This window comes from Coffea arabica, chromosome 1e, assembly GCF_036785885.1.
Source record: "Coffea arabica cultivar ET-39 chromosome 1e, Coffea Arabica ET-39 HiFi, whole genome shotgun sequence".
Taxonomy (NCBI): Eukaryota; Viridiplantae; Streptophyta; class Magnoliopsida; order Gentianales; family Rubiaceae; genus Coffea; species Coffea arabica.
In genome coordinates, this window is record NC_092311.1 from 26,419,977 (window position 1) to 26,446,174 (window position 26,198).

At 35.4% G+C, this 26,198-nt stretch overlaps 1 protein-coding gene across 6 annotated transcripts; it reads left to right on the forward strand.

The window, feature by feature from the left end:
- The first annotated feature begins 2,482 nt into the window (after window positions 1–2,482).
- Window positions 2,483–21,346, forward strand: LOC113692686 (uncharacterized). 6 transcript variants are annotated; one of them, XM_072053998.1, is made up of 12 exons: window positions 2,483–2,785; window positions 14,850–17,104; window positions 17,194–17,496; window positions 17,592–17,679; window positions 17,766–18,530; window positions 18,643–18,904; window positions 19,013–19,254; window positions 19,357–19,563; window positions 19,664–19,756; window positions 19,841–19,945; window positions 20,031–20,357; window positions 21,089–21,346. In XM_072053998.1, exons 2-3 carry the CDS (start codon window positions 14,853–14,855, stop codon window positions 17,336–17,338), a joined length of 2,397 nt encoding a protein of 798 aa, XP_071910099.1. In that variant the 5' UTR covers window positions 2,483–2,785; window positions 14,850–14,852; the 3' UTR covers window positions 17,339–17,496; window positions 17,592–17,679; window positions 17,766–18,530; window positions 18,643–18,904; window positions 19,013–19,254; window positions 19,357–19,563; window positions 19,664–19,756; window positions 19,841–19,945; window positions 20,031–20,357; window positions 21,089–21,346. The 6 variants fall into 6 exon arrangements, 3 of the variants coding, with proteins under 3 accessions (XP_071910099.1, XP_071910096.1, XP_071910092.1); XM_072053995.1 differs by lacking the exon at window positions 2,483–2,785 and having other exon boundaries at window positions 14,234–17,104; XM_072053991.1 differs by lacking the exon at window positions 2,483–2,785 and having other exon boundaries at window positions 14,234–17,104; window positions 17,592–18,530.
- The last annotated feature ends 4,852 nt before the right edge of the window (window positions 21,347–26,198 follow it).

Below are 26,198 nucleotides of genomic sequence, written 5' to 3' on the forward strand. Positions count from 1 at the left end.
GTTACGATTTTTCAAAAAAAATTACAAAAACTGAAATTTTCTTTATAAAGGGGCAAAAGCTTAAAAGTGGTTTGGAAACATTTTCTAGGTTCCAAGCCTAACTTCCTGGAGTATTTGCACCCCTTTCATACTCGAGAAATGGATTTCACCGAGCACATGAGATTTCTCTTGACTTGGATCGGAAAGCTTGATTGTTTGGAAGTTGGCCAAGCTTCAAGCGAAACTAGTTGTTTTCCTTTGGTTACGAAATAAGATTTTTCTCCTCCTAGTCTTATACCCTCGGTTTCCATGAAAATAAACCATAAATTGAGCGTTTTAGCCAGAGTAATTCTTGGAAAATTTCACTAGTTTCATATTTGAAACTTGGAGCTTTTAGCTCCAATATTTACTACGAAATAAGTGATGTTTTAGTGGATTTTGACTTCATTAGTTTAGAAAACGTGACACTCACTTATATCCTAAAACTTGGGCATAGGATTAGAAGTTTTAAAATATGAAAACATTTTACTTCCTTTCCTCGATTTTCATGCCAAAATTTAAGCGTGGTACTTCTCTTTTGAAATCGAATTTCTTGCCACGACTTGATTCAAAAATGGAACTTTTGAGACCTCCTTGAATATTATTTTAGTGGTTAAGTGAGAGTTTCTCTTTTAAGTTGACCTAAGCTTGAGGATCTTGAGTGAGGTAGCAAGGGGATTTTGTTTTCTCTTATTAGCCTTGGTCGAATACCTAGGTAACCGTGATTGTGCATGTCTCAGGTGATCACTAGGACACCGAAGAGCTAGTTTGACCTCTTGCTCTTTGCTCTCGCTTTGCTCTTGACTTTTGATGAGTGTCAAGTGCATGCTTCATGTTATGTTGATTGAAATGATACTTGTACAAGTGCTATGTGATTCTTGTGATTTGTGAACTTGTCGAGGCAAGGGTGTACTTTATCGCCCTCGTCCTCTCTCTTGAATAATTGCTACTTGTTATATGAATGTGTGTGACTTGCACTTGTACTCGAACATACTTTTAACTTGTGAGCACTGAGCGGCAGCATGTACCACACCCTATTCGGGTGGGAGGTGCCTCTCATCCCGATTCATTGCTATGATCGATTCTAAGTCGATTGGAGCGTTGTCTCATCGACCAATTGTACTTGTGGGGACGCCCCAACCCATTGGCTAACCTCGTAACTCGAGCCGACAAGGGCTTGGTCGAGAAGTTTGGTGAACCTTGGGAAATCTTATAGCTTGATCTTTTGAGATCTTGCTTGACATACTCGAATAGTATTGCCACCTCGTGCTTGTTTGGTTCCGGATTCGAGAGGGTGATATGGTGGATGGAGGAAGTAAGTGGAGCTCCACGGACATGTTATTACTTGAGTTGACGGAGGGTCAACCAAAAATGGCTTGAATCGGCCGAGACATGGGAATAACTCTTGAGAGCTCCTGTATCCTTTCTACTTGTGTTATACTTTCTACCTGCTCACTTATATAAAATTCATGTTAAGTCGCTTTTAAATGTACTAATTGATTTAGTTCGTGCTACTTGCTTGCTTGCTTAATACTCTTGGCCTCACTGAGCGTTAACTCACTCTAAATTGTTTTCCTTAACAAGTTTTGGAAGTGGAAATCGGGAACTCTAGACTAGCGATTTTTGGTTGAAGCTAGTAATTCTTTTGTATGATATTGGAGACATTTGAAGTGTAAACTTTGTTATATTTGGGGTTTTTGGATTGTAATTGTAAATGGTAGCTTTAGAAGAATTTGACTTGTATATTCGAAGTATCTCTTTAATCCTAAGTCTTTGGTTGACTTGTGGATCTCTATTAATGTGAGAACTCGGAAATTTATGAGTACATTTCGAATTTGTTTCATTATATTTAATTTGTTATTAGAAATATTATATATAATCAATAAATGGTTAAATTAAATTAAATGCATAATTGAATTCCTATAAAATTGAAAATTTAGGAAAAAAATAATATAATAAATAAATAAAACAATAAGCAAAATGATAGAATGGTGTAGAAAATTTTATGAATTAAATAAACATATGATAGGCATATTGCAAAATGGTATCATTGAATTTATTATAAAGTTGAATAAGTTACATGTCTAGTTAATTTTCTTTAAAACCAAATGTGTGAAAATCTACTAGATCAATGTAAGAAAAATTTTCAAGAAAATACAAATTAAGTTAAGAATGAATGTATGAAATAATAAACTAAAGGACCAATTTAACCATTCACGGTTGGACAATTAACCATGCAACCAAGAGAGAAACTAAGCTGCTGGACAACCGAGGACTCAGGCAAAACTATTGCCAAAACGTTGGGCGGTGACTAGCATCTGCCAACCTTTGCTAAGTCAGCTGCCAAAGAGAGAAATCAGCTGCCAATAAGCTGCTAAGTCCACGCGGCAACTAGTGGAGCAAATAGAGGCTGATTCATATGCTGGGCGGTGACCGAAAGAGAGGCTAAGAGAAAAACTAACTGCTAAAATCTGGGCGGTGCTGAGAGCAAAAACAACTACATTTCCTTCATTCCTTCTGCATAGTTGGCCGAGAGAAAAGAGAAAGAAACCATCTAGTTTTCCTTTTCCTTTGCTTACCAGGAACTGAGAGAGAAACACAAAGAAACGACCACCCTTCCTCTTCCTACTCACCAAAAGCTGAGAACCATTCTCTCCCTGCAATTTCTGAGCTTCAATTAGGCAGCAAGGAAACACCAACTCAGTAGTTAGAGCATCGGGTAGGAGCAGAAAAATTGTTTCAGCTAAGGAACCGTGAGAAACTAGAGGTGAGCATCACTAAGTTTTCTACTGATTTCTTTCCAGATGAATGAAGTTTTGGCGTGAAATAACAGTAAGAAAACAAGAATTTAGAAGAGGAAAGGATCTTTAAATCTGGAAACGTTTTATGTTCAGCGGTTGCATAAAACCTGAGATGAAAGCTGCAAATTCACGGCTGTTTCTTCCTTAAATCATGACGGATTGTGTCTGCATGCACTCCATTTCGACTCTAACTCCCTTATCTCCACATGCATGTAGTGTTTTACTAGAAAATGGGTGAATCAAGTGTTGATTTTGAAGAGAGGCTGCATTGAAAATTCTGTTAAGAGTGTTGTTTGCTGCTGATGTAATTAAGTTGCAAGTTTCAGTTGTTTTCCTTTTCAAGCTTGTACGATGATGCTTGCATGCACTATATATGCTTCTCACTTCCCTAATCTCGGTGTGCATGTAGCCTTTGATTTGAATCAAGCATGATAGGAGCAAGTTGTAGGATAACCATTGCTGGAAATCCGGTTTTAAAACTACATGTTGGTCGATGGCATATAGCTGGAAAATTTTCAACTTTCTTTCCAAATGTTTTGCTGAGTATTAGTTAAAATTTACTCTCTGTATCCTTCCTTACCTTAATCTGGTCATGCATGTGATACTTGAGAGGTTAAAAGCAAGAAAAGATAGACTTGTGTGCAATATCAAGGCTGGAAATTTTCTGGACAGCAGAACGAGAGCAAAAAAGCAGCAGTTTTGGTTCTTTACTCCAAAAATTTTGATAGATTATAACTGGAATTTATGTTCTATGTCTTGTATAATATTATAGGGTGATGCATCAGAATTTCTACGGTGAAAACTTAAGTTTTATGGCTGGATTCTTGCTGGAACTCCCAGCTTTGGCTGAGAGGAAATAAAGCTTCTTTTTTCAAACTTTCCTACGAAATTTCTAAGAGTTTAAGCTAGGAAATTCCTGTTATGTGTTTAGTACCATCTTTATTTAGTGTTGCATGCTAGTTTTCCTTGATGGAAATTCGTTTAGTGGGGCTGGAGTATAAGGATTGTATGGCTGTGAGACTATTGTTAGTTACCCGATTGGCGGTCTAGCTGCAATTCTTGTTTTAAAAAAACACAGAGATTTTGGAAAGTTTTGCTGGACTTTTGAAGCTACATGTTTTCACTTCAGTGTTTAGGTGATTGCATGTTGGATTTGGTTAATAACTTGGTAGATTGAATGAAAATCTCGGAAGATACATGGCTGGAATCTCTGTTTTGAAACCCGAATGACTGATTGTGTTCTCTCAAGCTTAATTTCCATTTTGTGAATTGAAGTTCATGCAAGTATTAGTTACAATTATCCTATAGTACTTTGTTTTGCTCTGCGTATTATGACTACTTTGATTTGGGAGGAAATATTGAGGCTTTGGGGAAGAAATCTGGAGCTAGTTGAGCTTACAAGACTGTTTTGGACAGATTGGGATAGTTGAGGAGTTCAAACTGTTTTCTGGAATTTTTAGGAGATTTTAATCAAACATTGAGCTAAGAACAACCTATTAAGTATAATGGTAAAATGCAGGCTAAATTTAAGGAGATTCGAAAAAAGAAATGGTGAACTTTGGACCAAAACATGAAGCATGTCTTGCTAAAAATCTGGTTTAAACAATCCTAACTTAGTACTTAAATTCTAGATTTAACTTTGAGTTCCTAAAGAGGAAATGAACCAAAACTGGTCAAAGCCTCTTTAAGGCTATCTTATAAAAGTTTTACTCACAACATTCATCCAAAACTATAGGATAAAATCAAGGAAGTTCATAGGAATACTAAGCTGCCAACCTCTAGGAAATTTATCAACTTTCAAGTTTGATTTCTAAAATGATCCTTTTGATCCTTAGAACCTAAATCTCAACTTTCATTATAAAATGTAAATTGCCACATAACCACTATATCTTACTTTCTTTTGGTAAAACATGGAACTTTAAGGCTTGAAAGATTAAAGCTACCTAGACTTTGAACCTTTGATGTACTAGAATAAGATAAATACTAAGATCACCTTAAAACCCTCTATATATGTATGCATTTAAATATCTCGAATTATACTTATACGCACCTATATACACTTAGCTAAAATAATCATGAGAACCTTAACTTCACCATTGGAGAAATAATAAGTAGACTAATAAGGGGGTGCTTGTTTCACGGATTGGAATCGGAAATGGAAATGGAATCATAGACTCTGGTTTTGGAATTAAACTTTTATTTCCAATATCTAACTTGGTTCACACATTGGAATTAGCATCATTCCAATTCCTGATGCTTGGTTTGATGAGTGTTTCGGAATTAAATGCAATTAAATTTCAAATTTAACCTTGATATAACAATTCTTGAGTAAATTCCCAAAAAGAGGGAGTTTTCAAACTAACTTCTGAAAGGTTTTTTAAAAGCTCAAAACGTGCTACAGTAATTTCTTACAAAAAAAACTAGTAGGTTATCTATTTAACATAAATTAAATATTTTTTAAAAAAGAGATATCCCATAAAGTACCAATTCTTTATGGCTTTTCTCTATTACATGAACCAAGTATCAGGTTTTTATGGACATTTTATTCTGAATCATTTAATTTATGTTAAATACATAAATATTTGCAAATAAAATTCAAAAGCCATTACACAAATATTTTTACGAAAGGAAAACTAGCATGTGTTGTATTTAATATAAATGAAGTATTTGAAAGTAAAAAAAAATTGTCCATAACATACCAGTTATTTACGAGTTTCTTCCATTATATGAATAAAGTACTAGCTATTTTGAGTATTTTACTTTGAATCATTTAATTTATATTAAATACATAAATGTTTATAAGTGAAATTCAAAAAGTGTTACACTAATATTATTACGAAAGGGAAACTAGTAGGTTTTGTATTTAACATAAATTAAATATGTGAAAGTAAAAAAAGAAATTACCCACTTTTTACTAGCTCTTTACGGGTTTTTTCTATTACATGAATAAAGTACTAGTTATTTATAGGCATTTTACTCTGAATCATATAATTTATGTTAGATACATAAATTATATGTAAAATTAAAAAAGTGATATACTAATATTTTTACGAAAGGAAAACTAGCACCGTTTTGTATTTAACATAAATTAAATACGTGAAAGTAAAAAAAAAAAAAAAGAAATTTCCCATAACATATCAGCTCTTTATGGGTTTCCTCTATTATACGAACAAAGTAATAGCTATTTCCTTGGATGCGTTTTTCACCCTTTGGGAAGAGACTCAAAAATAGCCACCCTTTGGGAAGTTAATTTAAAAACTCCCTCTTGTTTGATTATTTGAACCTCTTGTTTAATTTAAAAATTGCCACCATCATTCTTGTTTGATATATCTGAACCTTTCACGTTTTTACCAGTTTTTAAATCTCCCAGAACCTAAAAACAAAATCCCAAATCGATAACAATGCGCGTAAAACATTAAAAAGTTAACATAAAATTTGAATCTTTATTTACCTCTAAATCAGAAGCCTCAGAAGAGTTGATAATGAGTATGGCCAGAAATATTGTCCCTAGAAGTCTACAACTTAATCCCATCTTTTAGTTCTCAAGCACTTGCTTTAATTTAAATTTTTTTTTAAAAAAAAAACTCCTTTTTTACATAATTATGATAAAAATGTGGGATTTTTTTCCCTTTTTTGTTTTCTCTCTATCAATTTCCTAAAGATTGATGAAATCTTTGCAGGGTCCGAATAAACCAAAGAACGAAAATCCGATCAAAAAGTTTGAAATTAAAGTTTAAAGGAATGGCAACCTCAGAAGTCGTTCTCCGGTGCCTCTCTCGTCCCTCACGTCCCAGTAGTCACCAAGTCTTCAGCAGTCAACATCCAAAGCTTATAAAGTAGCACAAATACTATTGTATATAAGAACTTAAATTTTGCATCCGCGAGGGCAGAAGAAGTCAATACTCCAGGAGGGACTGGGGGCAGAGGGCGGCCGCCGGTGAGGGAAGTGGGAGCTGGCTATAGAAGGTCATCGGGTGGTGGACTATGAGGAGAGCAAAGGAATATCAATTGGGAGTGCGGCGTGTGATGGAGAGAAAGAGAGGGTAGGTCCGTCATAAATGTTGTCTAAGGGAATAAGTTGAGGGTTTTGTCCAAAACCTCCCAATTTGCTCGGGAATGGGATAAGTCAGATCTTTTAGATATGATTCCAAAAATTGCATTCCAATAGGCTTAACCCAAGCAACAAATAAGGGGTTTATTCCATTCTGTGATTCCCAAACCCTTTAACCAAGCAGCCCCTAAGTTTACAAATATCTCAGGAACCGAGAAAGAACCAGAGAAAGGTCCAAGCACCGAGTAGTGAACTCAAATTACTTTGGGTGAGTGTTTCTGAATTTATGTGTTTAACTGTTTATGTTTACTTAAGTGAAATTATGTGATAAATGTGCTTATTATGAAATATTGCCTAGTGAATCGTTGTAAAGTGTATCTCAATTGTCCCTCGCTTTCTAAGTTGAGGGTGTACTTTATTGCACTCGGCTTAGTTGAGTTTGAAGGTTGATAATTGACTAAATGTTACTGTAAGTGTGCATGAATGTAAGCCGTATGTGTACTTTACCGCATCGGCTGAACTGGACCCCAAAACCCTTTGTTCAACGGACTATTCGAGCCAGCAAAGGGATTGGTCGGATAAGACGGAAGCTTTAGGTAAATGTTTCGGTATACTCGAGTATTACCCTGAAGTTGGGAGATATTATTGAACTGATTACTGAATGTAGGGGATTGTTTATTGTTTTGGAGGACATAAGGAGGTGGATTGGCGGAATGTGCAATGATATTGAAATGAATGTACAATGACACTGAAATGAGTGTGCAATGATATTGAAATGACACTGAATTACTGAACGGAACTAAGTGCTACGTCTGGGGCGGACGGGAGCCACCTCTAGAGTCCGTATCAGTACCGTATCCTTTAAGGTGATTGATTACTTGTATTAAATTTGATATCCTGAATTGTTAAGTTTGGTGAATGTTTTAAACTGCAAATTGGTTGTTGTATCCTTTTGAAAGTGACTATACAGTGAAATGTGCATTACTTGCTTAATTTTACTGGTTAAGTGTTTATTGAATGTTACTTGTTTGGCAAACCTCACTGAGCTTTAGCTCAACCCTTTAGTTTTGTTTTCCTTACATGAGTTGGTGGTCAGGGAATGAACGACGGATTTTAGGGAGTTAACGTGAAGACTTTTGTGATTGTAAATCCTTTAATATCATATTATTGTCAAGGCTATTATATTGAACTTGGCATTGTAAAAGATTTGAACGTGTGGTTTTAGTATACCATAATATTATCTCTGAAGTTAATGTAAGTGAGTGAGTTCTAGCGAGAAACAGACAGGCGACCCGCTAACTTCTAGGATACGCCCTAGGAGGAGGTATGGTCATCACAATTAAGCTTGAATGAGTGCGTGAATCCTGACGAGAGTTGGGCAGGAGCCCCGCTGATACCCTAGGGCTCGCCCTAGAGAGAGGTGGGGGCGTCACAATCTAAACCAACTCCCTTCAAAAGTTTTGATGAAGAAAAGGGTAAGAATGATAAAGCAGATATATTATCATTCTCAATGTTTAGCTCCTCAACAATTTTGGTGCCTTCAACCTATTGTCGTGCATTGGATCAATAGAAGGAGCAGTTGAAGCACACATTTTGAACCCAAATGAGCAACCAAATGGGCGAGCAAAGAATGGATTATCAAAAAAGTCTCTCCCTCCAAATATACTCGACATTATGGTCCTACACTTTCAAAAAACAGAAAAAATGAGAAGAAGGCAGCTACAGGTTTAGATTGAGTCCTCAGCTGCAATGGGAAATTTTCTTCCTCTATTGCAACTAGAGATTCAAGAAGGGAAAAGAAGCTACCTTTCAGTTGATAAACATTTCTGTGTAGACTATACTGCCCTTGTTATTTTTGCATGCATTGCACGTAATCCCATTCTCTGTCACTCATAATTGTTGAAATCGACAGAAGGGCCAACACTTTACACTTTTAGTAGATTGGGGATCAAAAGTTTCCTCATAATTGTTGGAGGGTTAAAACCTTACATAGCTAAAAGTTCGAGGGCCTTTGGGATTTTTTCCCTTACAATAAAATATCGTATCTGGATTTCTACCAATAACCACCATCTTTTTTCAAATCAAACGGATACTTATCTTTTTAGCTAATCCACTATCTCTATATATTTCTTAGCCACATATTTTTCAAAGTAGACTTTTCAAGTGAAAGATAACTCAGAACCTACTCGAAAACTTTGCTACTAGGTTTGTAATACTTTTTATAAAATGGAGTAAAGAGTTAGGGTAGACTCATGTTGTTTTGTGAGATGGTAAGACAAGCTAATCTATTATAATATAGTAAACTATGCTTGTATAAGATCCCAAAAATATTGTGCGTTGAGTAGTGGAGAAAAAAGAGTTGGGAAGTGGGTTAAGGTTGTCACATGAAACATAGAATACCTTAGTGAAGTGGCTTTCTGGATGCACTCTAAGACTAAAAGACATAGGCGAAGTAAGACTGCCACTAAAAAGAGATCAGAGTGAAGTGGTTGTGTATAAGCCATTTAAGAGAAAGGCAATAGTGATTATACTAAGGGTTGCATTGTTACTACCAAAAGAAAAAGAAGAAGAAGAAGAAAAACAGCACAAACTCAATTAATCTACTGGTACAAGTTTCAAAATCTGAAGGAGAGAAGAACTTTTGGTAGTGAACATAAGCTTTAAGTATTGAACCACTGTAAATTGTCTGTCTCTCTCTTTTGTTTATTTTTACTCCCAAGTAGTGCTTAAGTTACAGACACTGTAATCTTCATCTTGAAGATTACAGTCGCTTACCATAGCAGGTGCTTTTTGAAGTTCTAATATATCTTTAAAAATACCTTTTAACTTTTTAATTTACAAAGAGACCCTTCCCTTCCTCAATACTGTAATCTCTCTCATCTTCTCATATATTTCACTGCCCACCATCTCTCTTTTCTTGCACCCAACTTTACCATTTTTTCTAAGCTACACTTCTTTCTCTCCCTGCCACCCTCCCTAAATAACCATCTATGGAGATTAATTGCGAAAGACTTGCTCCTTCAAAACCACCTAGTTTTTCAAAAAACAAAAAACTATTGAAGAGAATTATAAGTCACTACTGATCAGTAACCTCTAGGCTCCATCCAAATTAAAAAAAAACATGTTGCCTACTAGTGCAAAATCAAGGGGAAATTCCCTTCAATCCACAAAATTTTGGCCTTGGTCTCTTGTCTCCAATAGTTGAAGATATCCGCCATCCACCACCAAATTAGTATCAATTCACAGATTAGTGACAAATAATAATTTCTTTTATCATTTCAATATGCATTTCAAAGTATTGTTATATGCTTAAAGAATAAAGAAGTGTCATTCTTAATCATTGAAATCCAATATTTGATCATTAAAAATAATATAAATGAATAAACAGATGCAAGTAGGCTGTGGGATCGGTGAAAAGAAATATAGGCATCAAGAGAGAAACATACGTCTAGAAAGGAGAAAGGAAGAGGGTGGTGGAAGAGAATTATCGATGAGGGAAGGATATTTTGCAGAGACATCAGAAAGTTGGGCTTTGGAATGATAGGAAGGAGTCTTTTGGTAGGAAAATACATCGACCGAATCAGCAAGTAACAGGTTTGCCTGGAAATCATTATGTGGTTCAGATTTGTTTGTAACTCTTAGAAAGGTTACGAACAGTGACATAGTTATTTTCCAATTACTCCCTCCATCCCAAAATTTAGTCACACTTTGGGAATCTAATGTTTATCAATAGTGTTTTGATTGTGATGTTTGGACTTTTCTTTTCAATCTTACTCCTCAAAATTCAAATTTTGAATTTGAATGTAACATGTATTTGATTAAAAGTAGGGAAAATATTGAAAAAAGAGACCAAAAGGAGTTCGACTTTTTAAATAGGACAAACATTTTGGGATATTCAAAAATGGAAAGTAGGACAAAAATTTTGGGAGGATGAGAGTACTTGTAATTTGTTCCATTTCTATCTACTTTGATTGTACTTCAAATTTATGACTTTTTATTGGGCATACTGTGAATCTTACTAATTTATTATCTATTCTTTACTAGAATTTTCTGTCGTACCTCATTTTTTGAATAAAAGAGAAAGGTGTTAAAAAATGAGTTTTTGATTGTAGAAAATAAAGAAAAATGGCCTAAAATGGGACATAGAGAATGTGATGGTTTGGGCCCAAAATATTAGTCAAAAAAAGGTTTTTAGAAAAAGAGAGTCACCACTTGGTATTGAGTTTAGGTGTACCAAGTCACCCAAAATATATTTTTTAAAATAAAAAATAAATAAAACCCTTTTAGACCACTGCAAATCTTTGAAGAGAGAAAAGAGTTCGGGGAGTTACAGTTGAAGAAAGGGAAGGCAAAGATTTGATCGATTCAAATCTAAAACACCCTTTCAACCTAACCAAAGTTAGTTGCGAGATTTAATCAAAAAATTTTCCTAATCTAACATCTAAAACTTATCACATTCGGATGCTTCTATATGGATGCAAACCTAGACCTAGGGGTATCGAGAGGAACGGAATGTCTCTTCAAACACTACAAGAAATATATTTTTCAGTGACAAAAATTTATGTGACAACAAAAATCTTGTCACAGATAACCTAATTCAGTGACGACATTAGGTGTCATCACAGATGAGTACAGCACAAGCATAATCAGTGACAACATTGGAAGTTGTCATTCTCAACTCGTCACGAAATAGTTGGCGCGCATCTCATTTGATGCCGCGGGAAATGATTTTATGACAACTCAAGTAAAGTCGTCACAAACGCTCTCTCTACAGTGACAACATAACTTGTTGTCATTGAAAGTCTACCCGATTCCAATTTTGTGACAACTTTTTGCATCACTGTATACTACAGTATTTTCATCAACTTTCATTAATTCTACTATGACACCCTAATTTTATTTTTTAGCCCCCAATTCTTTTATATTAGCAAAAGCACCGAAGATATGACACCCTAATTTTATAATTTAGCCCCTATTCATTACGTATTAGCAAAATGCAAATGATATAATAACAAACTATTTTTAGATATTTGTAATTTTTGCTAAGTTGACATAATAGACATGTCTGAGCATAAAAATTTTTTCACGAATTTTTATTATTCCTTATAACAACCCCCAAAAATCAATAACTGAAATAATTTGAAAAAGTGTAATTGAATATAATTTGTAGTCTAATGTTAGCACTGTGAAAGATTAGTATAACGTGTAATACATCATAAGTAATAATTATTTTCATATGGAATGGGTATATACGAAATTAAAATTATTCAGTAAAATATCTGTCGTGCAATAAGATTGAGAGTTGTAACACATTTAACAGAATATTTGATTACATGTTTCTTTTAATTTATTATAAAAACTAAGTAATAGACAAAGAGTAGGATAAGCATGAGTAAGAAGTGCTATACTGTATATAAGCAATTCAATAGTATTTTCATCAAATTTCACTAATTCTACTATGGCACCCTAATTTTATTATTTAGCCCCCAATTCTTTTATATGAGCAAAAGCACCGAAGATATGACACCCTAATTTTATAATTTAGCCCCTATTCATTACGTATTAGCAAAATGTAAATGATATAATAACAAACTATTTTTAGATATTTGTAATTTTTGCTAAGTTTACATAATAGACATGTCTGAGCATAAAATTTTTTTCACGAATTGTTTATTATTCCTTATAACAACCCCCAAAAATCAATAACTGAAATAATTTGAAAAAATGTAATTGAATATAATTTGTAGTCTAATGTTAGCACTGTGAAAGATTAGTATAACGTGTAATACATCATAAGTAATAATTATTTTCATATGGAATGGGTATATACGAAATTAAAATTATTCAGTAAAATATCTGTTGTGCAATAAGATTGAGAGTTGCCACACAATTAACAGAATATTTGATTACATGTTTCTTTTAATTTATTATAAAAACTAAGTAATAGACAAAGAGTAGTATAAGCATGAGTAAGAAGTGCTATACTGTATATAAGCGATTCTATGCATGTTAAATTTTTGAAACATGTTTTATTGTGTATGTTTTATTGTAAGGTAATTTCTTAAATAATTTGTATATTGAGTTGTCCAAACCCAAAAAGATGTATATAGACACAAACAAGCACACATATATATACATGCACAAAAAAGAAACCAATATCAAATAATTTATTTGATATTTATAGATGAGATTAAGGAAAAAAAAAGAGATTAAGTATGAAAAAAGAAACCTGAAAAAAAAATTTGGCTAAAAAAAAAAGAAAAAAGATGTATGAAGCTAAAGGCGTGAATCCTGGAATCTCAAAGACGTGCTTAGATGCCAAAAAAAAAAGAGTGCCAGTTTGAAATCTGAAAGAGGCGTGAGGCGGGTGGCTGAAATCTCTACAAAACGACGTCGTTTTGGTTGTTCACACACAAACAAAAGTCTCGCCGCTTCTCTCTTCCAACACTTAGACAAATTTCATTCTCAGTCTTTCCTTCCTATGGTGAACTAACCCTTCCTTCCCGTAGATTCGAAATGCCGCTCGCCACCGTTAGCCGCTGAAGTCCGCCACAATCCACCACTATCAGCCGCTGAAGTTCGCCGCTACCCAACAACTTGAGCTTTATTCTTCAGCCTTTCCTTCACCACTGACGATGACCCTTTCTCCCCTCCATTGACCCGCAACCGCGTCGAAATGCCGCTCACCACTGTTAACCGCTGAAGTCCGCCGCTATCCACCACCATCAGCCGCTGAAGTCCGAGCTATCCAGCACCATAATTTATTCTTCAGCATTTCCTTCACCACTGACGATAGCCCTTTCTCCCCTCTATTGACCCGCAACCGCGTCGAGCTCTTTAGCACCAGCTCAGGTGAAGGAAAATAGAGGAGGGCTTTGGCAGTAGAACAAAACAAAGGGAAAAGAACAAAACAAGAAAAAAAGAACAAAATAGAGGACAAAAAAAGGGCGGCGCACAAGTGAGCAAGAAAAGTTGAGGGGGAAGCCTGAGAAAGGGCGGCTAGGTTTTAGAGGAGAAAAAGAGAAGCAGAAGAGCAGAGAAGCGGCTAGGGTTCTTGGAAGGGAGGCCTTGAGCGTGAAAAGAAAAAAAACAGAGTGAAGGAAGAGTGGCGGCTGACGGGAAGATCAGGAGAGAAAGGCGCGGCAACGGACAGAGGAGGAAGAACCAGGTCACCACCAGTCCGCGTCCGCTCTGCTGCTGTCTGCCATCGCCAACACCGCGCACAACCTCCTGGGCTGCTGCCGTTCTCTGTAACACTAGATGAAGGCTCTCGGACGAAGTCAGACCTAGTCATCTTCCAATTCCAACTCACCGTCTTCGGCTTCGTCATAATCGCCGTCGCCACCGCTCAAGTAAGAGCACTATAAGTCGACTCTTTTTCTTTGAATTTCAGTTCCTTCCCAAGTCCTCTAAGCATGTCTGCCATGGCTTCGTTTATTGCAATTGCCCCGTTGATTGTTCAAATTTTAGCATGCGCATGTTATATCATGATTGAATTTGAAATCCCTTGTACTTCTGATGATTTTGGGGCCAACCGTGGCTTCATTTGAGCAAAGAATTGCTGGAATTTTTCATGTTCATTTACTGTTTGTTGAAATGCCCAAGTGGTCTAATAGCAGGCCGTAACAGGGCATTCGTTCAATGCTCATTGCTGCATTTTATCTTTCCCTATCCCTGTCTCAAGTTTACGCATTTGAGTCTGGTTGATGAACTTGTAAATCTGATTAGCATATCAGGACTGCCTCTGAGTTTCGTGATGTTTCTGCTACTTGGTTTTGTCTCATTGCCTGGTTTGATATTCAATCTGATAGGGAATCCACAATTGAAAATGAAAATTGCAGCTAGTGTTGTCGAAACCTTCAGTTTGCCGAAATCTTCTTCCATTTCTTTTGCATGAAAGTCTCATAAAAAACTTGTATTCTCTTTAGTTTGATATTACAAAAGTATTTTGTACTAAAGGCTGATGTGTCTATATCTAGGACATGGATAAAACTTGGATGAAGATTAGCAATAGGAAGGACAAGGCTTATGAACTCGGAGTCAAAAATTTCCTCAAGTTTGCATATTCTCAAAAAGTTGAAAATCAGAAAATCCCATGCCCATGTACACAATGCAATAATTTTTGTAACCAAACTAAAACAGTTGTGGAGGATCATTTATTGACTCAAGGCATTCGTAAAAGCTACACAAGATGGATACACCATGGGGAACAATTTCGACACCAAAATTGTGGGGATAGTACTAAACATGGGGATGGAGAGGAGGATAGTGATACTGAAGATTTAAATGACATGTTGCACGACATTGGGACAGCACAATGGGGGGACAATTGGGCTGGTAGGGAAGAATCAACGGATGATAGTCTAAATGCGAATCATAGTGACACAGATAACTTTCTTAAATTGTTAGAAGATGCAAAAAAGGAGCTGTATCCAGGGAATCATTTTTACTCAAAGCTATCCTTTGTAGTCACTTTGCTCCATTTGAAAACAATGAGCGGGTGGACTATAAAGTCCTTCAATGCATTGCTGGAAATTTTTAGGCATGCACTACCTCCTGAAGCCACAGTTCCCAAGTCTTTTGCTGATGCTAAGAAACTCATTCGAGACTTAGGTTTTAAATCTGAAAAAATCCATGCTTGTGTCAATGACTGTGTTCTCTTCCGCAAGGAAAATGAAAAATTTGACACTTGTCCAAATCTAAATTGTAAAGAACCTCGCTACAAGATGGCAGGTTCAAGAGTTCCACGCAAAGTTTTGCGTTACTTTCCTTTGAAGCCTAGGCTGCAACGATTATATACCCACAAAGAAATAGCTTCAGATATGAGATGGCATAAAGAAAAGTGTGTGCATGATGATAACATCATGTGGCATCCAGCAGACAGTGAAGCATGGAAATACTTTGATAGGTTGCATCCGGACTTCGCCGTTGATCCTAGAAATGTGAGGTTAGGTCTTGCAACTGATGGTTTCAATCCTTTTGGGACCATGAGTAGTGCTTATAGCATCTGGCCTATTTATCTAGTGCCATACAATCTGCCCCCTTGGAAGTGTATGAGAAATCCTTTCTTTTTCCTATCAATGCTAATTCTTGGGCCTAAATCCCCGGGAAATGAGATTGATGATTACATGGAGCCTCTAATAAATGAACTGAATGAAATGTGGCTTGGTGTTGAAACATATGATGCATATAGTGGCAAGAAATTTGACCTCCGGGCAGCTTTACTATGGACTATAAATGATTTTCCAGCTTATGCAATGCTGTCCGGATGGAGTACGAAAGGGTATCAAGCATGTCCTATTTGCATGGTTGAGACAACTTGCGTACATTTACCACACCGAAAAAAGTTGTGTTACACAGGTCATCGCCGCTTCTTACCCATTGACCATTCTTGGCGGCGAGAAAAAAAACCTTTCGATGGCAATGTGGACTTTAGGAATCCTGTTGCACCTTTATCTGGAAATGAAATTTTGGATCAGGTACAAAATATGGAGGTAAATTTTGGGAAGACCAAGGCGCAATCCAATGCAAAGAAACGCAAGCGTTCTGAGAGTGGTTTGAACTGGACAAAGAAAAATTGTTTCTTTGAGTTACTATATTGGGCAGACCTCCTTCTTAGGCATAATTTGGATTTAATGCATGTGTCAAAAAATGTCTCAGAGGCTATCATTGCCACAATTATGGATATTGAAAACAAAACCAAAGACCACTGGTTGTGTCGTCAAGATTTGAAGGATTTGGGTTTGAAAAAAGAGCTACATTTGATTCCAAATGGCGACTCTTATATCATGCCACATGCCTGTTACAGCCTAACCAAGGAGGAGAAAAAAAAAGTATGTGAGTTCTTGAATTCTATCAAATATCCAGATGGGTTTGCCTCAAACATTTGCCGATGTATAAAGAATGGCCAGTTTCAAATTTCTGGAATGAAAAGTCATGACTTCCACATTTTTATACAAAGGCTACTCCCACTTGCAATCCGTGGAAGTTTAACAAAAGAAGTTCGGCAAGTGCTATTCGAGTTAAGTGAATTCGTCAAAAAATTATGTGCTAGAACATTACATAGAGAGGTTCTAGAGGAGTTAGGCCAAAAAATTGCAGTCATCTTATGTAAATTAGAGAGGTTGTTCCCTCCAGCTTTCTTCGATATAATGATGCACTTGATGGTTCAGTTGCCTGCTAAAGCTATCCTTGGCGGTCCAGCTCAATATCGTTGGATGTTCCCATTTGAGAGGTAGAGAGTTGTACATATAGCCTTGTAAGTTTTTTTTTTATTAAAGACCACTGCAATCTTCTAATTTCTTTTATTTTCCTTTGAGAAAGACATATGGCAGTGCTGAAAAGTTATGTTGGGAATAAGGCCCGACCAGAGGGATGCATTGCTGAGCAGTACATAGATAAAGAATGCTTGACATTCTGCTCTATGTACCTAGACAATATTGATACGATATTCAACAAGCCTGAATGAAACAATGATAGGGGATATAATACTGGTGAATTGTCCATTTTTTCATGCCCTGGTCGTCCATTTGGAGGGCCCAAAAGGGGCAATTTCCTTGACTCAGAGCTGGAAAAAATTCATACATTTATATTGAACAATTGTGATGAGCTTGAGGACTATATAAAGTAAGCTTTTAATGTTAATTAAAGCTTGTACCTTTGTTCTATATTTTGATATGTTCAAAGGCAAATTTATACAAGGTGATTGTTTTTGTCTATAGTGCGCATAAAATGGAGTTGGAGGCAGAGAGTGCTGAAAATATGGACCAAAGGCACGATAGAGAATTTGCAAAATGGGTTAAACAGCGTGTATGTTTGTAGTGTCATTTGGACAACCTACTTTTTTTATCTCTAATACAATAAATTACTGATTTAGGTGAAATTGTCCTTACTAGGTTATGTATGGCAGCGAGGCTTCCAATGGTGAGCTTCGAGCATTAGCATTTGGGCTAGACAACCGAGTTTGCATGTATACGGGCTGCATGGTTAATGGGTATAGGTTTCACACGAAAAATCGGGAAAGGCAAAGAAAGACTCAAAACAGTGGTATTGTAGTTAGAGGTGAGCATGGTAACAATATGATCGATTTTTATGGTGTGATACAACAAATTATTGAAGTAAGATACTGGCTCGGGAAAAAAAAGGTTATAGTATTCAAGTGTGACTGGTGGAAGACCGATGATAGTGCTGGGATGCAAGTGGACAAAGAATGGGGTATCACAAGTGTCAATTCGTCCAGAAAATGGTATGAAGACCAACCATATGTCCTCCCTCAACATGTCCAACAAGTCTTTTATCTTGAAGACTTGAAACTAGGCAAAAACTGGTTTGTCGTCGAGAGGTTCAGTCCAAGGCACTTGTATGATGTTCCTGAAGATTTAGAAATATAACCAATGGTTGAGGAAATATATCAAGAAGAAGCAACTGGGGATTTCACTATTATAATAGACCTCGACAATCCACCATTACTTTCAAGAGAAGACAATGAGATACCGAAGGTTGTACCTTCATCCATTGTACATGCTGAGAAGTCAAAAAATAGCTCAAATGGCACCTTTGAAGATTTCATTAATGATGATGATGAAGTGAATGAACATGAGTCTAACAATGAGGAAGACGAAGAGGAGATTCTTAGTGATAATGACATCGATTCGGAATAGGTGAAATTGATGAGGACTACATGACACTAAATTTAATCTCTTTAACTCCGGCTAACTAGTTTTTATTCCTAAATTATACTATGCTGTAACACTAACTTCTTGTTACTTTTAGATGGCTGGACCAGGAAAGCGAGGCCAAATGCTGCAGAGAAAAGCTCAAGGTGCACAATAGCCTGCAATACCTAATTCAGTTGGAAGCAATCAACCAAGAAGTGCATCCAAGAGTGTATCCTCAGAGGATGCAATATATGTCACTCCAACTTCTTCACCTAGAGAAATTGCTAGTGAGAGTAGGATGATACACCCTTAGACATCTGAGTCTCGTGCATCCGGAGAAAATGAGACAAATCCAGTTTCGAAAGAGCAAGAAAATGGTAAGTTAGACTTCATTTTCACGGCTGAAATTAAAAACCAAGTTTCTATTTCATGACTAACTTTGTTAATGTGGTCAAAGTAATGTATGGACTGATATTTGTTAATAGCTATACTGCTGGCAGCAAGAAGAAGAGGACGTACACGAAATCTATCATTATCAAAAAAAAGGGAGGCTAATGAGACGCTCACCATTGAAATTGATGATTGTATTCGGCGGATTGTTGGGAAGGATTCTCAATACTTCATCACAGAAGGGGGTTGTGTTGTTAGGAAGGCTGCTAGGCTTAATGTTCCAAAGTGGTCCCATCTCAATCCCGGTGACCGAGAAGGCATATACAGCACGGTTACGGTATTTGTTGACCTGCTAATACTCTAATTTCATCCAGAAAGTATGAGAGATTTTACTGCTTTAGATTTGCTTGGTTTTAAGTAGATTGCACTGTTATTGTAGGATGACTTTTGATTTCCAGAGCACATCACCTCAAAAACTGCTATTAGTAGGCAGTTAAACACACAATATCGAAACCATCGATATCGGCTTCACAAGTATTTCCAGAGTTTTGAATCAAGGCAAGAAGCATTGAGGCAAGTTCCTGAAGGTGTGAGTGAAGAAGATTGGAAGTGGCTGGTCAGCTACTTTGAAAATGATGAATTTAAGGTTAGCTTGTCAAAATAACCTATCCTTTTATTAAATTTCAGATTTCACTTCACAAATTTGCTAATCTTTGTCAGTTAAAATTTTCACTAATTTGTGGCAGAAAATTAGTGAACGTAACAAGCAAAATCGTGCCAAAAATGACTGCCATACTACTGTTGGCACAAAATCGCTTGCAAGAGTTGTTGAGGAAAAGGTAATCTGAAACCCAGCCAACAGTTGTACATGTACATCCTTTTTGTCATATGACTGAAAATGAAAAAATTGAAAATTTGGACAGAAAAGGAAAGAAGATGTCGAGCTTTCAGAGATAGACATGTTTGAGTTAAGTCGAAAGTCAAAGAAGTCAGGGGGGCTGGTAAATGACAAAGCAAAAGAGACCTTGGTGAGCTGTTTCGCTTGGATAATGGATTTTTAAATTATTGACATCCATTCCAGCTACATAATGATCATATTTTTTACTTGCCTAGGACAAAATGAGGGAATTGCAGGCTACAACTTCAATGACTAGCAAGGAAATATGTGAGCAAGAACTTGGTTACATACCTGGACACATCCGCAGTCGTAGTGCAACCAAGAAGCAAGCTGCTGAGGTAGAACGCTGGAAGCATGAGATTGAGGACAGCCGAAAAAGAGCAGATGAAGCAGAAAAATGAGCTGCAGAAGTAACTCAACAATTCACTGCTCAACAAGAGTTGATTAAGACCTTGCAACAACAACAAACAGAAACAAAAAGCCTGTATGATGAGTTAGCTAACCAGCTGAAAGACTTGCGCAAATAGCAACTTCTGTGTCAGGTATAAATAAATTGTTTGCTCTTCATATCATTCACAATTGAGGCACTTGAATTCTGGTTCTACAAAATAGAGATTCATTTTTAATACAATTGGGTTGCTTGATGTCAATTTAGTTGCTTGATGGCACTTGAAATCTGGATCCACCAAATCTGATTCCTGTTTAATGCAATTGAGTTGCTTGAGGCTGATTTAGGTGCTTGAAATCTTGTTCATGTTTAATTACAGCCATTGAGGTGCTGGATGTTGCAACCAAAACTTTAGTGTTTTTAAAGCAAAGGTGTTTGAACGTTGGGATGTATTCCACTTTTTTCTTTGTCGAACTCATCTAAATTTTTCTGTATCAGAATTTTTTTTTTGTGCTAAGGAAAAAGAGGCACCTGTGATTGTGTGTGTGTGTGTGTGTTTTTTTTCTTGATATACTGTGTGGTTCACGATCATCTAGGCTCTCAATGATTTTAGGATTTTATTGTTGTTATTGTTATTGTTATTGCATATATATTTATGAACATGCAGATATTTATTGTGTTTGTATTGTTATTCTATATTTCATAGAATATACATTCAATGTCTTATTTGCTATAATTTCACTTTATTTTTGTGTTAAGCAATTTACTTAGATTGCTATAATTTCAAATTAGAGTGACATTAGTTTTTATAATATGGTGCCTATCTAGAAGTGTAGTTCCAGTTTTAACACCAGTGCTAATTGCTTCAATTTTGGTAACGTGTAGGTTCTAACACGATTCCCAAGAAGAAGAAGCCAGTCATTGCTGTGAAGATGGTTTTTGATTTGAAGACTACAAGGGCTATCGTGCTCATGTTTTGTTCTAGATGGGAATCGTGCTCATAGTTTTGTATAGAACTTTACTACTCTCTATTGTTGATGGGAAATCACTAGTATTGTAACTGAATGGCTTATTTTGGATGGTGCATGGTTTATGACTCATTTGAGGCAACATTTATATATATATGTATTTGGGTTGATCTTCTATTGGAAATGAATGTTGGCTTTCTTTTCGTATGTTGGCTTTTTTTTTCTCCTTGCTACTCAATGAACGTTTTGTGATTGTTGGCAGCTATGTTGCGTAATTAACATTAGATTATTGCTTTTTACAAAAAAAATAAATGACAATAAAAAAAGTTGTCATTGCCAACAAGTTTCACTAGTGACACCAGAAAGTCGTCACTTTTTATGGATGGAAAACAATGACAACAAAAGTCGTCACTGAACGGAAGCATAATGTGACAACTCCAAGGGTTGACTATGACAAGAAGTTAGCCAGCTTAGTGACAATAAAAGTCGTCACACAATGTACAACAATGAGTGACGACAAGAGTCATCACAAAAGCGAAATCGTTTGTGACGACTTTCAACAGTCGTCACATGGACCCCCTTTTGTGACATAGAACCAGTGATAGCTCTGTGACAGCAGTAAAAGTCGTCACTGACTTTTTTTGTGACGACTTCTGAATTTTTAGTGACAACTTTCGCCTGTCACAGAAACGCAATTTTCTTGTAGTGAAAGTTTAAGTGGTGCACGTTACATTAATTGTGAAACCAAAAAATAATCACTTGAAAAAGTCATGAATATGCAAAAGATGAGATTCGAAAAAGAAAATTACGATATATAGATACATATACATCACTTAGAAGAGGAGAATGCAACACAATAGGGTATGAAAAACTAAAATTCGTGACATAATTTTCCTTCTTATAGAGGGGTAATAGCGTGCTAAGGTTAAAAGGCCATACTCGCCTATTCCCCATATTCGAAGGGTGACTCTTCTAACCTAAACAAACAAATGGACTAGCCTATTTTTTTCTAATTATCTAAATGAAATGCAAATCTAAATGATATGATTTGTACACATAGGGATAAGAGAATAAGAGAACATATCATGTAAATGGAAATAACCTAAAATGGGGAAAAAATGCATGAAATGTAATAAATGTTACAAAAAGTATGAATCTAGCACGTAAATGACCTAAAGGTCTAGCATTGGACTAGCTGATTTTTACAAGTTCTCACTAGCATTGGACTAGTGAAAAATTGGAGAGAAAAACCACAACTAGTTTTGGATTAGTGTGGTGACGTCATGCACTCATCATAAATAAATAAAACATATAGAGTATAATTAAAACAAATAAATACATAAAATACATAGAGCATGTAAAGCACATAGCACACAGACATAATATCTAGATGCAAAACTCTAGAGAAAGTGAATAAAACACATAAACACACAAACACATAAGATCTAACTATTACATTTGGGGCCCTAACTATAATCTAAAAGGAAAAATATAAGATAATAAACTGATCTAACTTATCTATTACATTTATCTAGCTAATTACATTTCTTGCAAAAATAGAACCTATCTATTACATTACCTATCTAATTACATTTCTTGCACAAGGAGATATAACCTATCTACTACAATTTGGGCATTTAAATGCCCTCCAAATAATCATAAAACTTAAATTAAACAAACATAAAATGAACGAAAGTTTAAAATAAATAAATAAAAGAAAAACACATAAAACATATAAACACGCAGGAGCACATAGGAGCACATAAAAGGATTTAAATTATAATAGGGGCACCTCCCTTTTGAAATAATGACTAAGTGAGGGGAACGAAGAGTTGTTTACTTTTTCAAATCAACAAACGAGTCAATGCAGTAATTTAATTGATGACACTTTAAAAGAGAATATAAACATATACTAAATTTCTCTTATTATTGCAAAAATGTAAATAAACATAAAACATCTAGAATTTACAAATTAAATGCATTTAAAAGAAGTATAGTTAGCAATTAAAGAAGAAAAATAATTGTAATTGAGAAATTAAAACTAACAAGGACTAAATTGCAAAAATTGGAAATTTTTTGGATTTAAATTATAATTCTCAAAAAGATTAGGGATCCAACTTGAATAAAGATAAAGTTTAGGGGCCAAAATACAATTAATGAAGGGCCTGACTGAAAGAAATCCAAAATTTAGACCTATAATAAAATTACTCAAAGAATTAGGGGTCAAATTACAAATTTTGTTTCTCATTTCAAAACCTTACATATAAAACAGTGTTGGGCCATTTTTATGCATTTGGGCTGCATCACTTTGGCCCAAAAAAGATAAACAAAGTTGTCTTATTGAAAAGAGCAGTCCAATTCAATTCATTTTACAAACTTAAACCTAATAAAGATATTGGACTTGAGTTCCAAATCCCATGTCATAAACCCAAGGAAAATAAAGCACGAGACCAAGTATAAAACAAAGACTTGGTCCATTTGAAGAAAAATTCAAACTTTTTAACCTATTTATATATTTTATTCTAACAAAAATCACAAATTCTACAGCACAAGGAAAACAACCATGAAATCTATATCTTCCTAGGTTCATGAGCAAATGGAGAAAAATAAATTTCTTTCAAAGATTCAAAAATCCAAAAACATGAGTTTAGCCTTATAAGTTGCAAAAAAAGAAACATCCCCAATTCATAATTCTAGAAGCCAACTTCCTAATCTTGGCATTTCCCTAGATCAAACGAGATTCATCAGACCACTAAAGTAGACATTACCAAGCCAATATAGTCATGAAACAAGCACAACAAAGGAATAATATGGATCATCAAACCCTAGTCAAAAGCAAGACATTAGAGCTCTTATTTATTGGATTTAGATGCAGATCCAAGCTTGAATCAAAAGAGAAGAATGAATAAAAGTTATCTCTGATGCTTATGGAATCATATTGAGTGTGGAAAAATCCTAGGAAAATGCGCAGAATCCAGAACGGAGCAAACTCAGGTGATTGATATTGATGTCACGAACCATGAGGAAGGCTACTTCGAGCTCTGATTTGAAGGCCTTAAAACTGTTTTCCCTAAAAACTCTCAATACAAAATGATGCGAACTCGAATCTTCGAATTCCCGCTCTTGAAGAAACAAACTACACAGATAGCGGAAGGATCTATCTTGATCAGGTTATGAACACAAAAGGATGGATTTGAAATAATTAAGGACCACTCGAGATTGATTAGAAAGATAGAATGATGCCACAATTCAACGTGATCTTGAATTGATAAGTCACTTGAAAACTCAAGAATCGTCTCAAGTATTTAAGAAAAGATCTCTTAGACAAGAGAATTGCTAAACACAAAGTTTTTTGATGGAATTTTCTTTAATTCATCATGACTTATGAAAAACGTTGGACTTAAGATTTATTTATAATCTTTTACAAGACTCAAAGACTTAAACAAACTTGGAAGCAATTAACTACTTTTCTAAAACCTAATTCGACTAGAATAGGAAACTAAACCTAACTCTAGGTTGACTAGACTATGGTCAACATGACCTTAGCCATTTATTCAACCAACTAACAACTCAATTAACTAATTAACCAACTATATTTGCTGGAAATAATTAAATACACACGACTAGAATTTTTCAAGTAAATGACAAAGACTAAGGAAACTAACATAAACAACTTGAACTAAGGAAACTAAGGAAAATCAAGGGATCTCGGATTTGATGACTCTAAGGGATGATTTGATGAACTCCAATGGATCAACCTCTTGTATGACTTGAATATGAATCATTGGATCCCATGTTCATGTCACAAAATCACTTTACTATGAACCTAGAAAGTGTAGAAAAAGAAACTTCATTTGAAGGACCTCAGACGAAGTAGAAAAATAGGGATTAATAGGGTTGGTTCTTCAGCCTATTCCCCGTTTTGCAAAAAAATTTTCCAGGAGGGTGATTTCAAGCTTCGATTTCGAATGGGTTTTAATGATTATCTACAAAAGGCTTCTACATAAAAGTTGTTCCTCTATATCCCTAGAAAATGCAAAAAAAAAAAAAAAAGAATCACCCCAAACGAATCTATATTGAAGGAGAAAAATGAATTTGAACAGGGCTGGTCGACCAGCCTGTTCCTAGCTTTTGTAGAAAAAAATTTTCTTTCTTTTTCTTGCTTTTTATCTCTCCCTAGCCCAGATCTTGTGTAGCCATTTTTATTATAACTTGTTCCCTCTCTCTTAGAACCTAAAAGCTGCATTTGTTATGCATTTATATGAAATCAAAAACCCTAAAACTAGCAATGAAGGGTTGGGATGAAAAAATGGTGATGTGTCTCCTTCCCTCCCTTTGATCAATTGTAATTAGGTGCTAAAAGATAAGATTTGAGAGATGATGAGCTGTATTTGTACTAACAAGCTTGGGGAGAAAGAAAGAGAAAAGAAAGAAAGAAAAACAAAGAAAAAAACCAAGCCATCAAGTTGCTTCATACTGGTTTGTTGCTGCAAAATTGGAGAACAAAAGAGTTTTTTTTTGCTGCAAAAATTTGAAGAGTTTTTTTTTTTTGAAGAAAAGAGTTGGGCTAACGAGCCTCTTTTATTTCCATTTTTCCAGACTTTGGCTAGGTTTCAAGTAGGCTTTTTGTTGTGTTTTTGCATAGGTTTTGTTTGGTTGTTTGGTAGACTTTGTGGTTGGGTTTGGGTTTTCTTTTATTGGTTTGAAACACAAGAAAAATATCTACCAATTTTTCCAATTTTGAACATCCATTTTTCTTTTCCTTTTCTTTCTTTATGCACAAACCTACAAAACAAAAATAAAAATAATTGCTTAAGCAATTTATAAGTGAAAAATAAAATGAAAAAAATAGTAGATTGAAATTAAGAAAAATTTGGTATCTACGACTTGCTCCTCTTTATTTGAGTTTTGAAAAAACTCGAGATAGAAACATAGACACCAAATCACCTACCTGTCTCCTTTGGCTGTAACTGAATCAAGACAAACAACATAAGATATTAGGCATTACTTGATAAAGTAACCATAAA

What these genes read in the sequence shown, in the direction of transcription:
- LOC113692686 (XM_072053998.1), top strand. Translation starts at nt 14,853, where the DNA reads ATGGATAAAACTTGGATGAAGATTAGCAATAGGAAGGACAAGGCTTAT. An exon ending in TGGATGTTCCCATTTGAGAG is followed by an intron (nt 17,105 to 17,193) that starts GTAGAGAGTTGT and finishes CCTTTGAGAAAG; the next exon opens with ACATATGGCAGTGCTGAAAA.